At 37.7% G+C, this 14,921-nt stretch overlaps 3 protein-coding genes across 3 annotated transcripts; 1 reads left to right on the forward strand and 2 right to left on the reverse strand.

The window, feature by feature from the left end:
- Positions 1-230: 230 nt before the first annotated feature.
- Positions 231-7,022, forward strand: LOC132304269 (inorganic phosphate transporter 2-1, chloroplastic). Its single transcript, XM_059801868.1, has 3 exons — positions 231-1,175; positions 5,532-5,723; positions 5,984-7,022. The coding sequence occupies exons 1-3, from the start codon at positions 429-431 to the stop codon at positions 6,806-6,808; spliced, it is 1,764 nt and encodes a 587-aa protein (XP_059657851.1). The 5' UTR covers positions 231-428; the 3' UTR covers positions 6,809-7,022.
- A 1,362-nt stretch (positions 7,023-8,384) lies between these two features.
- On the reverse strand, positions 8,385-9,221 carry LOC132304270 (uncharacterized). The gene has a single exon (XM_059801869.1). It carries the CDS (start codon positions 9,219-9,221, stop codon positions 8,622-8,624), a length of 600 nt encoding a protein of 199 aa, XP_059657852.1. The 3' UTR covers positions 8,385-8,621.
- Positions 8,385-13,937, reverse strand: LOC132304268 (beta-arabinofuranosyltransferase RAY1). The gene is made up of 6 exons (XM_059801866.1): positions 13,668-13,937; positions 13,234-13,577; positions 11,535-11,787; positions 10,709-11,455; positions 10,295-10,541; positions 8,385-9,975 (listed from the first exon to the last, which is right to left on the reverse strand). Exons 1-6 carry the CDS (start codon positions 13,710-13,712, stop codon positions 9,530-9,532), a joined length of 2,082 nt encoding a protein of 693 aa, XP_059657849.1. The 5' UTR covers positions 13,713-13,937; the 3' UTR covers positions 8,385-9,529.
- Between the last annotated feature and the right edge of the window lie 984 nt (positions 13,938-14,921).

Below are 14,921 nucleotides of genomic sequence, written 5' to 3' on the forward strand. Positions count from 1 at the left end.
TTTAAGCCCAACTCAATAAAATCTTTTCTTTGCAACTTTTTCTGTTTACTTTTGGAACACTCCCTTTCTCTTTCTCTTTCTCTTTCTCTGGGATAGGATTTTTTTTGTGGTGGATAGAGTATTTCCTCAAAAAAATTTGAATTTAAACTAGTGGGTGTTGGATGGAACGACCTTGAAATTAAACACCAACCACTCGTTTCAATCGACCAGAGCTACCAGCCAAATTCATACTCATCCTCCCTCTTCCACCAAAAAAACAGCAGAAAAAATAAATATAAATAAATGCACACTCCCTCCATGCCTCTTCCTCTCCCTCTACCCTCTCCACCAACCCTACATTCCATGGCCAAGAATATACTGGAATAACCCCATCGGCGCTCTCTCTCTCTAACTCTTCTCTCTCCTATTTTCCAATCTAGTTAGTACTCATGACTACCTCTTACTGTCTATCTTCTTCAAGAAACACAATAAAACCACAGTCATTCCTCCATAACTCTCACCTCTATGTCCCCAATTATCGCTCTCCTCTGTTAATACATGAATCCCACTTCCCCAAGAGAGATTCACTCACATTTAGGCCCCACCCATTACAATCTAAACCATCTCCTCTCTCACTTCTAAGATTAAAGACCACTAAATCCACACACCCTTTTGCCGCCTTATCGTCTTTTGCCGGAGCTGATGGAGAAGAAGGTGAAGAAATCAAAGCCAAACAAGAACAAGAACAAGAAGAAGATGCCAATTCTGATGACTTGCAAGGAATGGCACAGGCTTTCCACATATCTGCTCGCACTGCCTCTGCTATATCTATATGCATAGCATTTGTGGCTCTCACTTTCCCATTTTTCATGACGTCTTTGGGACAAGGGTTGGGGTTGAAGAATAAATTGTTGTCCTATGCCACTCTGTTGCTGGGGTTTTACATGGCTTGGAATATTGGGGCAAATGACGTTGCCAATGCCATGGGGACCTCGGTGGGTTCCGGGGCCTTGACAATCCGGCAGGCCGTCTTGACAGCGGCGGTGCTGGAGTTCTCCGGTGCACTGCTGATGGGGACACATGTGACCAGTACAATGCAGAAGGGGATTCTTGTTGTCAATGTTTTTCAAGGGAAGGATACTTTGCTTTTTGCTGGGTTGCTCTCTTCTCTTGCTGCTGCTGGTACTTGGTTGCAGGTGCATTTCTAATTCCTGTGTTTATTTTAATTTATTTTTTTTATTTTTTTGTTATGCAATTCTAAACTTTAATTTATGTGTTTATTTAAATTTTTTTTGTTTTTGGATTTATCTTAAGTAGTAATAATTAAGGTAATAGTGTACCTAATACTTAAATAAAAAATGAAATCCTCAGTTTGTCGAAGGTTTATGAAACAAAGACAATTTTTTTTATTTATTTATTTTTCAAATGGTTAGGATAGAAGAAAACTTACTCACTCAAAATTTTTAACATATTCCAGCATGTTTTAAATTTCAACATGTGAAACCCATAATCTGGAATGTGGTAGATCTTCGGTTATTCCGGTAGTTCTTCTCTGTTTAATGAGCATGAATATGCAATTGAAATCTGTATTGTTAAAAACTTACTTTTGGTAGATTACTGTAAGTTTGAGTACCTTTTGAGAAAACACCAAATTGTTCAATCAATTTTCTATACGGAAGTTATATCAGCTAGACAACCCAAATATAATAGATAATTATAGAAGGTAATACATAAAGAATATTGAAAAAAAATATGCAATGCACATTAACACTACTTGTTAGTGGCTCATCTTTTATAGCTTATCATTACAAATGAAAATCTAAGCTTATATATAGGCATTCTCCTCCCTAATGGACTCTATTCTCTTTAACATTCCACGTAAATATCTTAGATATTTACAAACTCAACATAACTCCCTACTCTTCTGGAATATTTTTTAATCTACCAACTTCGACAAATATTACAATGTTCTAGAATTCTCCAATTTTTCTCTACGCTACTTCGCAATCTCCACATAAATCCTGAAGTCTTAGAACTTAAATCTCTTCATGCCATGAAGACATTATGCACAGTCCTCCTCAGCACTCGTGTGTCACCTGCGTAGCGCAACCTCTCTACAAATAGGCGGGGCATAACATACTATTGATATCATAAAAATTATGTGATCCTCCTGTTCTAGGTTCAATAATATTCGCAAGACTCAAAGAATGAGATTTAGATAGTAGCGCTCCATAGCTTGGGAGTCAAAGATGCTCATCATTGGCTCCAACCTAAGCACTTGACAGTTTGCACTCTTTATGGAATTGATGAATGTTTTGCTTATACTGATGTTTAGGTTGTTTCCTAATAAACTTCTCATTGAATTCACTTGACTACTATTCCACAGTATTATAAATTTTTTGTTCATTATAAACGGCTTAATAAGATACTCATTATGATATTTAATTGGCTAATTGTGCCGTGTCCAGTTTTCTAACCTGTGTTCTTTTCAATTTATTAATTACTAACCTTGTATAAGACAAGGAGGAAGCTAATGTCAATAAGTCTTGTCTTATGACACACTGTACTTGGGATATTCGGGGATTTGATGGTGAGAATTTTTTGGAATAAAAATCAAGTTGTATGGAATCATAGTCTCGTCTAAAACTAGGAGAGGTTGTGCCAGATCACTGCATCATGTATTAACCATTCGCTATGGTCCACAGTGAGAGTACATTCCTAAAAATTCAAATGCAAAACCCTAGAAAATGCTTACATCAAATAAATAGTGCAGTTTCCTAAGAAGCACGGACACGGACACGGACACGGATACGGGATACGGATACGACACGACACGGACACGGCGACACGGCAAATCCAAAAAAATTAAGACACGGACACGGACACGGCGAATAGTATATATATGATGTAGTACTTTTTTTGGTTTAGAATTTTTAATTCTCAATTCGGCTTCTTCAATTGCTTTTTGCATTTCTTCAATATTCTGAGATGTGACTTTTGGGCATATACGAATACCCATACCAGTGTTCTGCAACAAGTGGGCTTTAACTCTTGTATAAGACCCCCTGAATTCATTATTACAAAAGTGGCATTTGAATAAAAAATTTCCTCCTCCACCACCAATTTTTTCTAATTGTGACATAATTCCAAAGTGGTTTGTTCTCATCTTGTTTGAATTGAGGAGTACTAGTAGCAACTGATGTAGACAATGACATCGACATGTCTAATTTCCTAGACATAAAAAGAAAAGAAAAAAAAAATCCATACTTACAGCAGTCAGCAAAGAAAGAACAGTCAGCAAAGAATGAATAAATTCCTATTTGATCACAGATTCACAATTCATATGCAACAGCTGAAATAAAATCAAAGATGAAATCCTATTAATTTACAGGTCAATAAGTCACAGACTCACACCGGCTGAAATTAAAGCAAGAATAAAGACAACAGAGAAGAAGAAGAAGAAAGAATTTAGGAAAGAAATTGAGGTCTGTGAAAAAGGAAAAACACCGGAGAAGAAGAAAGAAAGAAAGACGGGTTTGTGAAAAAAAATAATAATAAAAAAGAAAGAAAGAAGAAGAAGAAATTTGGGGTATGTGAAAAATGAAAAAATAAAGAAGAAGAAAGAAACTGGGGTTAGTGAAAAAGGGTTGGGGGGGGAGGGAGAGAGATAAAAGAAAAAGAAAGAATCTGGGGTTTTAAAAAAGGAAAACGAAAAAAAACAAGATGAGGAAGAAAGAAAGAATCTGGGTTTGTGAAAAAGGAAAACGAAAAAAAAAAAAAGATGAAGAAGAAAGAAAGAAACTAGGGTTTGTGAAGAAAAAGAAAGAAAAGAGGAAGGAGGAGGAAGAAAAGAGGAGGAAGAGGAGAGAGAGAGAGAGAGAGACTGACCTGGAGGCTGGAGGGAGTCGCTTTGATCGGCAGCAGGAAGTTGCAAAGCTTCGTCACTTTGAGAGAGAGCAACCCGTCCTTTGAATCTCATCTTGTAATAGTGTAATGAGTAGCCTTAAATATCTATTTCTTTTGTTTAAAATTGCATAGTAACCTTGAAAGTTTAAAATTATTATGTTTTGACCACATAAGTAAGTAAAACTTATTAAATAACTTCATATATTTATACTTTAACCTAACTTTCTTTCAAAAATTATCTTTTAAACCCCTAAAAATAAGACACGCGTGTCGGACACACACCCCTGGCGTGTCGAACGCGTGTCCGCAGAGTGTCCGTGCCGTGTCCGAAAATAAATAAAAAATAAAAAAATTCCAGACACGTTTTTTGGCGTGTCCGACACATGTCAGGGCGTGTCCGACGCGTGTCCGTGTCCGACACGTGTCGGACACGGATTCTTTGCCTATTTTGGAGTGTCCGTGCTTCAGTTTCTTAGTTTATATACTCTTTATTCTTCATTCTATGGTTCTGACTTTAATGGTCCTTTGGGGATCCAAACAATCTAGATTCCCAAAGACATGACCAATCTATAGTCTTTTCACCCTCTTTGCCAAGAAATCAGACAAAAAAAAGTTGCCCAAGCATGTCCATTATCATGTTTTAACCTATTCGCATGTTCAGTTTACACATGCATAAAGAACATCAATAACAGCTAAAAACCATGGTTCAATTATGCTTGCACATCTCTTCTGATACTCTTATGGTTCGTTTGGTAGGAAAGAATAAAGTGGTGGAGGAAAAATAAGAAGGAAGAAACAAACTTCCTTCGTTTGGTAGGGAAGACACTAGTAGGGAATAGAAAAGAGGATGGATGAGTCATCCTTCCTGCTTCACAAATTTTTATTTCTTCAATTATGAACAAAGAGAAGCAAGACTATTAAGAAAAATTTAAATTAAAATATTATCCTTAATAGTTATTAGATAAACCAATATTGACAATGTCTCTCATCTCTTCTCTCTTAAGAAACAAAGTAAAGTTGTTACCTCATTCACTTCTCTTCCATCCAACCAAACAAAAAGAAGGAAGGAAGTTATCCTTTTCCAAACAAAAAGAGGGAAGGACGTTATCCTTTCCCCAAGGATGTCTCGTCCATCTCTTCTTTTCTTCCATCCATTCAATTTTCTTCCTTCCTACCAAACGAAGCATTAAGGTATCCATTATCCAACATCAAAACAAAGGCAGAATTTTTCACTTCAGATGCTTACTATACAACCTCGTGTTTGCTTAATAGCAACCTCTTCCTTCTCCTCTTTCTTGGTATATATTTGAAGAAAAGGAGGCTGTATATCTTCCTATTTAGTCATCGGCATAGGCAATGTAATGTTTAACTTACATACAAAGATCGATAAGAAAAGGTCCTGAATTATACAGGAAGAATTTGTTGACAGTTCTACCTAGGAGAAGATTCTCTGTATCATGACGGAAAATTTCATGTTGGAAATCTGACTCTTTGATGCATAGCTTTTGACATGAAACCAACTAAATCTAATTTTTCTCCTAAGGTTTATGATTTGACATTTGTTATAGTTTGCTTAACAATCTGAATTCTACATTATCTCTTTTCTTTTTTTACTAACCACTAATGATTTATCATGTGTTATTCAGGTGGCTTCATATTTTGGTTGGCCTGTCTCCACTACTCACTGTATTGTAGGATCCATGGTTGGATTTGGTCTTGTCTATGGGGGAGCTGGTGCCGTCTTCTGGACTTCACTGGCAAGGGTGACTTCGTCGTGGGTTATTTCACCTTTAATAGGAGCACTGGTGTCATTTCTTGTATACAAATGCATTCGCAGGGTACGTTCTGCCATAAATCCAATACATTTATGGTAAACTGTAACACTTTGCCTGCTTATGGCTTGTGAGAAGCATATGCAAGAACGGCGAAAATTATGTTAATTGGCTAGAAAATCACAAGCCATAAGTATGGTGGCATGATTTGAGAGTAAACTACTTAGCACTAACAATGAAAGATAATCAACTTTTAGAATGTCCTAAACTCGAAAATTTTATAAACTCGATAATTTAATCCCTAACTTATCCTTTACTATTTCTAGTTTGTGTACAGTGCTCCAAATCCAGGACAAGCAGCTGCTGCAGCTGCACCAATTGCAGTTTCTGTGGGAGTTACCGCAATCTCTTTTGCAGCCTTTCCTCTTAGCAAGACACTTCCTATTGCTGCGGCTCAGGCTTTAGGCTGTGGCATTGTTGGTGCAATCCTAGTGTACAGAATTATCCACAAACAGCTTGGTCACCTCCTTGTCAAGGCCAATTCAACAGAACCAGAGCAACAGGAGCATAACTTGTCCAATAAAAACGTCGGGTTTCTCACTGAAGTGGCAGGCCCTAAAGGCACCCAGCTGGAAATAGTTTATGGAGTCTTCGGCTACATGCAAGTCCTCTCAGCCTGCTTCATGTCCTTTGCCCATGGTGGAAACGACGTCTCCAACGCAATAGGCCCTTTGGCTGCTGCATTGTCTATCCTCCAGGGCGGCACAAGTGGAGCTGAGATAGTCATTCCCAATGATGTTCTTGCCTGGGGAGGATTCGGGATTGTTGCAGGGCTTACAATGTGGGGGTACAGAGTGATAGCAACAATCGGAAAGAAGATAACAGAATTAACGCCAACTAGAGGATTTGCAGCCGAGTTTGCAGCTGCTTCCGTGGTTTTGTTTGCATCGAAGCTTGGACTGCCCATCTCGGCAACCCACACGCTGGTGGGTGCAGTCATGGGGGTGGGGTTTGCCAGAGGACTCAACAGTGTTAGAGCAGAAACTGTGAGGGAGATTGTGGCTTCTTGGGCTGTGACAATTCCTGTGGGTGGTTTGTTGGCTGTTCTCTACACATGGATCTTAACCAAGCTCTTGTCATATGTACTGTGAGAGAGTACATTTAAATAGATCAGAATGACAAACAGTTTGATGCATGCAATTAATTAAAGAACACTCATCTTTTTGTAAAGTGTTTCGTTATACGACTAAATTTCCTTCGCCTAGAGTGGTTTCCACAACAGGAAATTACTGTATTTTGAAACTGAGAAAGTAAAATTGTTGTTCTTGCTTCTGTGGAATTTAAAATCCTTTCTTTTCTGCTCAATTTATACCCTAGAAATTCATATTGTATACACTCTAAATACATCTAAGGAGATCTAATCTGGTTAAGACTATATATATATATATCTAGGAAAACTTTAATGAAAGGAAAGCAATTCCATTTACAGAGATTTCTCTAAGACTCTTAACTACTATGTAGTGTGTGTAAGGAGTCAGGACACCATCTGATATATATATATATATATATATATATATATATATTTATTTATTTATTTATTTATTTACCTAAGCAGAATATCATTAAAACCAGAGAACAAGATACAATAAACAAGAAGGGCATACCTTCCAGACTACAAGATAAGAACTAAAAATACCATTTCATGAAACTAGCCAACAAGGAAGAAAATATACTACAAGATAAAGAAATAAAAATACCACTTCAAGAAAGTAGCCAACAAGGAAGAAAATATACAAGGGAAATAGACCAGACTAAGACAATAAGAAAAACCAAAAAAGTCCACTCCACAGCCTTAACATTCTGAGGAGGAAAAACCACTGAGAAAACCAGCTCAAGCAACCATGCCATCCATAATTGAAATCCCAGTATATCAGAGACTTCCCAAATAATTTTTCTGGCAATCCGAGCAGCATTAAGGGAAATAGCATTATGTAGAGTTTGATGTGGTACACGTTAGAAAGCCCCGAGCAAATGCTAAGTTCAGAATGATGTAGGAATGGATTGGTTCTTCGAATGGGTTCTCGTATAAGGTCTTGAATTATAGAGAATTGCTCATCAAACTAAACTACAACAGGACTGGTACATGTTAGAAGGCCATAGGACATTGCAATTGCTAGTGTAGATGGAAAATGCTGGATCTAAGTTTACTGCAACACTGCAGACTTTCTTGCCTTGCGTATTGTGGCCTCCATTGTGTTGAGACACAATTGATACCTCTGAAACACCAATTCATGATTAAAACAACAGAAAATTGCTCTTCTGAATGCAGGATTGCAACTAGAATTGTGAACAGAACCAGCAATGCCATATCTCGGCAGGTGAACACCATCTCCTTGAAACGCATAAACCAAAAAGACTACTTTAAGATCATTTGATGCATCTAGTGTCACATGGTTCAGGAATGGTTCAAATGCAGATTGCTAGTTCTGAGTTTCCAGGGATCCAGAGAAGCACATCATAGGTTTATTCGACCAATTTGAGTGAAATCATATATACTGTATCAATCATCATGTGATGATAGATGAACAAGACATCTTATCTATACTAAATAGGACCAAAACGAATCTTCCTCGATCTTTCATGTATATCTAACTAATCATAGAACTTCAAGATAGTTGAGACAGTCAACAATGAAAACTAGTTAAATATAGTAATCAATTCCAACAATTAAAAATAATCCAAAAGAATCAATAATTATTAAAACGGGTCCTCTAATCTAGAATACAAGGCCATAAATAGAACACAAAAATTAAAAGAGTGAAAAAGGAGTTTTATTCAAGCAACTTACCCATGTGGGTTTCTCTGTTATCGACAAACAGAGATAAGTGGTTCAACTGCATAAAGGTTTTTACAAACCAGATGATACAGTAGTGTGAACCATCAAGTCTTGTGTAAAGGAGAAAGTCATGGAGAGAGCTCTTGTATGGAAGTTAGGCTGGGTTCCCAACTCAAGTCCCTCCACATTCTTGGATTCTGGATGGGGGGTGTAAATCCCTTCTTCACTTTTCGGTGTGTTTTGCCTGCGCATTCAGACCACATTTCTTTAGAGACAGAGAAATCCTTTGCTGAACAAACAGACTCATCTGACCAATCTACACTTGCATCCGAATCAGTTTTCTGATCAAACATTGCTTCTTTGTCTTCAGCAGATTCTTTTACTTTCCCCTTCTGTGAGTGTTTGCGCTTCAGTTTCTGTACGGTAGTAGATGGGATTATGAAATATTTGTGACCAGGCAACAGCATATCTTCTGCCACCAAAACAGCTTCATGTGGATTCTTGAAGACTTGTGGCCGAGCAACAAACATCCCTGGATATTTTTCCATTAATTGAGATGCAGGAATCGCATTTTGATACTTCTCTTCTCGCCCACCTGCATGGATTATCCTTACAGTAATATCCTTCAATTGTACGCTAAAGTCCAATGAAATGGCAGCCTTTCCAAACTCTTTCTTTCTTCTGGATTCCCTGTTGATGCACCGGACTAGCCCAACAAATGAACACATCTCTCTAGCATGGCCAGCAACCAAAAACCCCCACAATGCATTATAATTCAATGTCACGGGGAATGGGGAATATGAAGCTATATCAATATACTAAACTTCCCATTAAATTTCTTTTGTATTTCATGGCCGGCTCTCTTTCTCTTTTTCCAGCTTATTTCCACATAAAGCCAGTGATAAATCCAAGGTTAGCAGGAAGGTTATGTCAGCTAAAGGAATCATCTTTCTTTGTACTCTTCTACTCCTCGTGGAATCCAAAGTGAGCCATGAAGGGAACATAAAAAAATAATTTAGCTAGCATCGATTACGTTTCAGAAATAACTTTTGAATTTGTTCTTGTGCCAGCTTTGCCAACACATCCTTGTGCTAATATCATAAGCCCACAGGCCAGACAACACCTGGCGTTCCAGCTTCTTCTTTCTCCCACTGATCCAGTTGTTATGGAGAATAAAACATCCCTTCTTCATACAGGCTTCTTTCACATCATTTTCCTCCCACAGGCCTTGGTATGCACCATTCGGGAAGAGGTTTCTGTCCAGGAAATGAACAGTCAGTTTCGTTTCAGGTTCGAAGCATCTGTTAGCACCCACACGATTGGACCCACCTTCCCCACATAATGTGTCATAAAAGCTTGGCTGCTCTGAAAGATTGGAAGTGGCTGCATGCATCACCACCTTTTCCAATGCTGTAATTGTTGAACCATCTGAATGAACATAGTAGAAGCCAGAATTCAAGCGACGTGGTAAGTTTATAGGTCCTGCAGATGAGATATCAAGAGTTTCAGCACCGGAGTTCTAGAGTTTAGCCCCATATTATCAAGGAAAACCAAATGGAGGATTCCAAAAATATTGTCCTGTGCTTGTAAACTAAAGCTAATCAATTAATGTTCTACTTTTATGCAAAAAGGAAAAAAGATCAAATAAGAACGGATTAACCAAAATCAAGGAGATGGAGCTAATGCTCCTACTCATCCAGTCTATTAATTAATCATTCGTTTTCATTAATTGGTCATCTAAAGCTATAGTAATGCCATCAGAAAAATAATTAGTTTTTAAATGTAGGTTTGGAATAAACACCTGTGGTGTTGTACTCATCAGACTGTGCCACGAGAACCGCACTACCGTAAGAATAAAGCAGTGGCAATGGATTTTTAAACCAATATACATCAACATCACTCAAAAGCACATTGTAACCCAGCTTCAGGATCTGCAAAACCACTCTGGACTTTACTTTGGTCACTCTCTGAAAACATTTTGTTCCAAAGTGGCAGTCATTAAAGCTGACGTTGGTTGGAGCAAATGAATCCTTGAAAACAGGCAGGCCCTAGCAGAAAATATACCCCAAGTTCAGAGAGAGAGAGATTTAAATTGAAGAAGAATGGACCAATGAAAAGCAAAACCAAGATAAATAAGGTATTCGCCATCTAGACCTTAAGGCTTTTGATATATGAATTGAAATTTAGAACGAGAAACGCCATTGGAACAGATTACCTGCAAGACACAGAAATCATAAATTTCCTGGTCAAGAGCACAGACCAAAAAATTTGAGATCATCAGGTGGCGCAGTCTGCAAACCCAGCTCATGAGCATGTCCTTGTAACTATATCCAGCAATTGCTAGCACGATTGTCTTATTCTGGTCTGCAAGCATTGAAAGGAGCAACTCTAAAGAGAATGGAAGAGATAAAGATGTTGAGGACTTCAACTGGTCCTTCACAGAGCAATCTCTAATTCCATTAAGTGATCTAAAACTTCTCCCAAATCCTGAGATTTTTCTACTCCTTAAGCTAACTGATTTCTGGTATCCCAATGGATAAACAATGTTTTCTGCTGTGTTCACAAAAACATATTGGCCATCGCACTTAAAGAATTTAACCAAGTTGGAATAATTAGCTTCATGGAAATACAATGATCCATACAGCACCCCCAGATGGGAATTCCCCACATTCTCCCAGTTTGTCTTTCCAATATCTGAAATGTCAGAACCTTCAACCAATTGATGAGACCCATGATCTAGATCTTGGAGATAGAAATTTGATGTGGTCAAACTGGCGTCAAATACAAACCTATAATCAGACGACAAGGCCTCATTAATGACCCAATGGTAGTGGAGCCCCTTTCCATACAAGAAAGGAGGGAGGACTCCAGTATGTAAAGGAATATCCCCGTTGTTCCATGCCATAAGCATCCTCCCTTCACAACGTTTCCATTGCCAAATGTGAGCAAGAATCCCCTGCAACTGGTGGAATAGAGTTCAGTTTTAATAGATGTTGTCCAATGAGCCATCTACTCCAAATCTTTATTAGGTTCCTTCATACCTTCTGGGTTTTAATCCGTTTACCATCCTCCGCTAACCATTGTTTCCCATCTGCATCCAAGTGAAATGGGTAGTAGGAAGTAGACCGCGACGAAGCAACGAGGAGCCAATCTCTGTCAAGTTTGTAAGCATAATTCAGAGTGGTAATGAAGTCTGCCAAAAGAATGGTTTCAGGATCGATCAGAACAGAAATATCTGATGTGGATGCCTGTGATCTTGCAACCATTGAATGAAAAAATGGGGTATTCATGAACCTAAACAGAAATGGACATGGATCAGAATACTTGTGGATTAGTTGGTTCCCCTTTTAAATTCAGCAAAAATATTTTAATTATTTTTATAAGACACCAACAAAGCAGCAACACATCACATTTAATCACAGCTTCTTTCAAGTAGACGTTGTGTCAAGTTGGTCTAAGATCATGTAGCCTCTCAAACATTTTGATTTTGCATTATGTACATGGTAACAAGCACAGTTCATCCAACATCTTCAATGGTTACATTTCCAGAATAAAATTTTAGATTAAACCAAGGCATACAAGGAATTATCTCTATATATTCAAGTGGAAGCAGTGATGAATGAACTCCAAAATACTACTAAGCAGTAACTATATAGTTCTTCAATAACACTAGTTCAAATTCTTTCTTCATCAACTTCTTTCATATCATTGTAAAACGTATCTACTTTATGTTCTCAAGCTTTATAATACCTCATCCTTAATCTCTATGCACCATCATCTGTTATTTCAAATTATGACAATACATTGTGAGCAAATAAAATCAGCCCATCCATTCTCTCATCCATGCGTAGGGAGCTACACGGTCTAGAAAGATTTTTTTTTAAAAAATTTACTAGTTATCAATCATAATTTCTTGTCTGCTAATTGATGGACAAATAAAAAGACAAATGAAAAAAAAAAAAAAAAAAAAAAGGGCCCACCAATTAGCTAGTTGAAAAAGGTAATACTAACATATATTGAGTTACAATGTTTAAACCATCAGGTAGATTGACCAATGACCATCTGATGGTCTGAGTATAAAATGCTACCAGATTGACAACTAGGGCAAACTTTTCATTATCATGTGAGTTCGACTCCATTCAAGTGAACGCTATCACTATCACATATACAAAATAAATCATGATATTTATAAGCGTAGAGGCAACAACTTTTCCATTCAAATGCAAGACCAGATGAAAGTCGTCATGTATAGAGAACTGCTATTAACATTTAAATTTATTGCCAAATTAAGCAAAATCAAAGAAACTAATGTTTATCTGGTGATATTTTCAGAGATGTTTTTGTTGCTTAGACATTATGCTGGATGTTCCAGCACAGCCCTTTCCATTGGTGCGACCTTAAAGTCTGTCTTTTATCCGAGTGACAAAATTGAAAATTTCAATTATGTCTTTCAATAACGAAATGTAGTCTCTTTCTGGATTGCAAATCCCCAATCTTGTGAACAACAGGTAAAAAGTATTACAGACATGCTATACATAATTTTTAACGACTGCACTAATATGCCTTTTTTTTTTTTCTCAATCAAAACAACACATTTAAGAGCCTCACAATTAAAGCATTTGTCTTTAACCAATAACTTTAATCAGATTAATCTAACAGTCTAAAATCAAAATTATCAAATAAGAATGACCCTCCATAACATGCTTAGCAAAGAATTCAAGAACAAGCTTAAGTCCTTACGTGAAATCGATATTGGGTTCGACCGAAACCCTAGAACCAAGAGCACCTGCAAAAGAAACAACAGAGGGGTCTTGGCTGAACAGAACAACAGTGATATCAGGGGACAAACCAAGCCATGATTTCACAGCCAGAGACTGCCTTGCCCCATCTGAACCAGTGAAAGGTCTGGGAGCTGTAAATATGGTAATCTTTGGACTACCCAAATCACCAAAACCAATTTCAAAAGCTTTGGGGTTTTTGATATCATCAGTAAGAGAAGAAGGCAACTTCTGAGTGGCATAGAAGGAGACACCAATCAAGAGAAGCCCAACTAGCCAAACCCACCATAGAACAGCTTGAAATGCCTGTAAATCAAGAACAATATAAATACTAAATAAATATGAATATTTTATATACATATAACCAAAAAGATGAAAATGGTTTGAAATGATGACCTTTTTGTTGTAGCAGAAGGGAGAGGATAGAGAAGAAACTTTCATTTTTTTCCTCTTGCTGAAAGAGAGAATGGAATGAGTATGGGTTTGATTTATATTTAAAAGTGAGAGAGGGGAACTTTAACGGAAAGTAGGTAAGGGAGACGTGGTGCCAACCCCACCACCTCCACCACAAAGAACGCCGCCGCGAAGGGTGTCAGACATGTGAGGTTTGGCGTCATGCAAACGTCAGTGCGCATTGAAGTCACCATTTCAACACTTCTTTATAGATTTGAATAATGAATGGAAAATTGCTCTCTAAATCAGAATGGTGGAGGAAAGAGAATTGTACAAAAATGACATTTTTTTAATACCGTTTTGAAATGTCAGTAAAAAAATTGGTTGCTTTGTGAGATCAGTTCATCTATGAAAAGTTACTGTGTTGACAGACGAACAACTCTAATTGTTAAGTTTGACAGACGAACAACTCTAGTTGTTTAATGGTTTATTTGAGCTATGATACGAACGACGCACATTGTGAGAGAAGAAATAATATGAGGTTGAACCCAGAGACGTGTTTCTTTGGAGTGTACAGTTTTTGAGATACATTGTGAATTGCAGTTGAAGAGTAGGGTCATCTCAAAATTGTCAGACAACGCCCTGTTTTACTCGTATTATTATGACATCAACCTTAGACTGCCAAAAATACATATCATTTTTTCTTGTTATTTTTTGGGGACTATTCAGCATAGCAAAACGTAAGCGTGTCGCTTACAAATAATAATAATCATAATAGTAACATCTCCTGCGGCGTAGTATGTAACTCCAAAACTTGAGAAGTTGGTGATACAAGCTCTAAGACTTGAAACGTTGGTGATACGAGCCTTCGGCACAAAGAGACCCCAACTCACCATGTTGCATCAAGTCAACATTGATTTCTTTATGTTTGACACCAGATTTCGTGTAATTAAACCAAGATAGAAGGAGAGGCAGAGTGTCCGTCCAGTTAGAGGGGCGGCAAAAATAAGTCATACAAAGTAAGAACGGAGCGGAAGCAAGTACCATGAGAGAACAGTAGCAGAAGCACGAGAGCAGGGGAGTGTGAAAGCATCACCTGCTCACAAGAATTTGTATGAATGAGTGTGCAACTATCATTCAGTACCCCTTGAGATAAAATCAAAATGAAAAACACAGAGAACCACCTTAACAACCCACGTTACATGAAATTCCGCCTAACATTTGGTTATTTACTCACAAGAAGCAGTGCCAGGATCA

Source organism: Cornus florida, unplaced genomic scaffold, assembly GCF_030987335.1.
Source record: "Cornus florida cultivar Cherokee Brave unplaced genomic scaffold, ASM3098733v1 CherokeeBrave_3.0.0_Hap2_Chr04, whole genome shotgun sequence".
Lineage (NCBI taxonomy): Eukaryota > Viridiplantae > Streptophyta > Magnoliopsida > Cornales > Cornaceae > Cornus > Cornus florida.

Excerpts from the sequence above, each read along its gene's own strand:
- LOC132304270 (XM_059801869.1), bottom strand. The coding sequence starts at position 9,221 with ATGTGTTCATTTGTTGGGCTAGTCCGGTGCATCAACAGGGAATCCAGA.
- LOC132304269 (XM_059801868.1), top strand. The coding sequence starts at position 429 with ATGACTACCTCTTACTGTCTATCTTCTTCAAGAAACACAATAAAACCA. Across the intron at positions 1,176-5,531 it reads CTGCTGGTACTTGGTTGCAG|GTGGCTTCATATTTTGGTTG; the intron begins GTGCATTTCTAA and ends TGTGTTATTCAG. Across the intron at positions 5,724-5,983 it reads TATACAAATGCATTCGCAGG|TTTGTGTACAGTGCTCCAAA; the intron begins GTACGTTCTGCC and ends TACTATTTCTAG.
- LOC132304268 (XM_059801866.1), bottom strand. The coding sequence starts at position 13,712 with ATGAAAGTTTCTTCTCTATCCTCTCCCTTCTGCTACAACAAAAAG. Across the intron at positions 11,788-13,233 it reads GAACCCAATATCGATTTCAC|GTTCATGAATACCCCATTTT; the intron begins GTAAGGACTTAA and ends ATTTCTGTTTAG. Across the intron at positions 11,456-11,534 it reads AACGGATTAAAACCCAGAAG|TTGCAGGGGATTCTTGCTCA; the intron begins GTATGAAGGAAC and ends CTATTCCACCAG.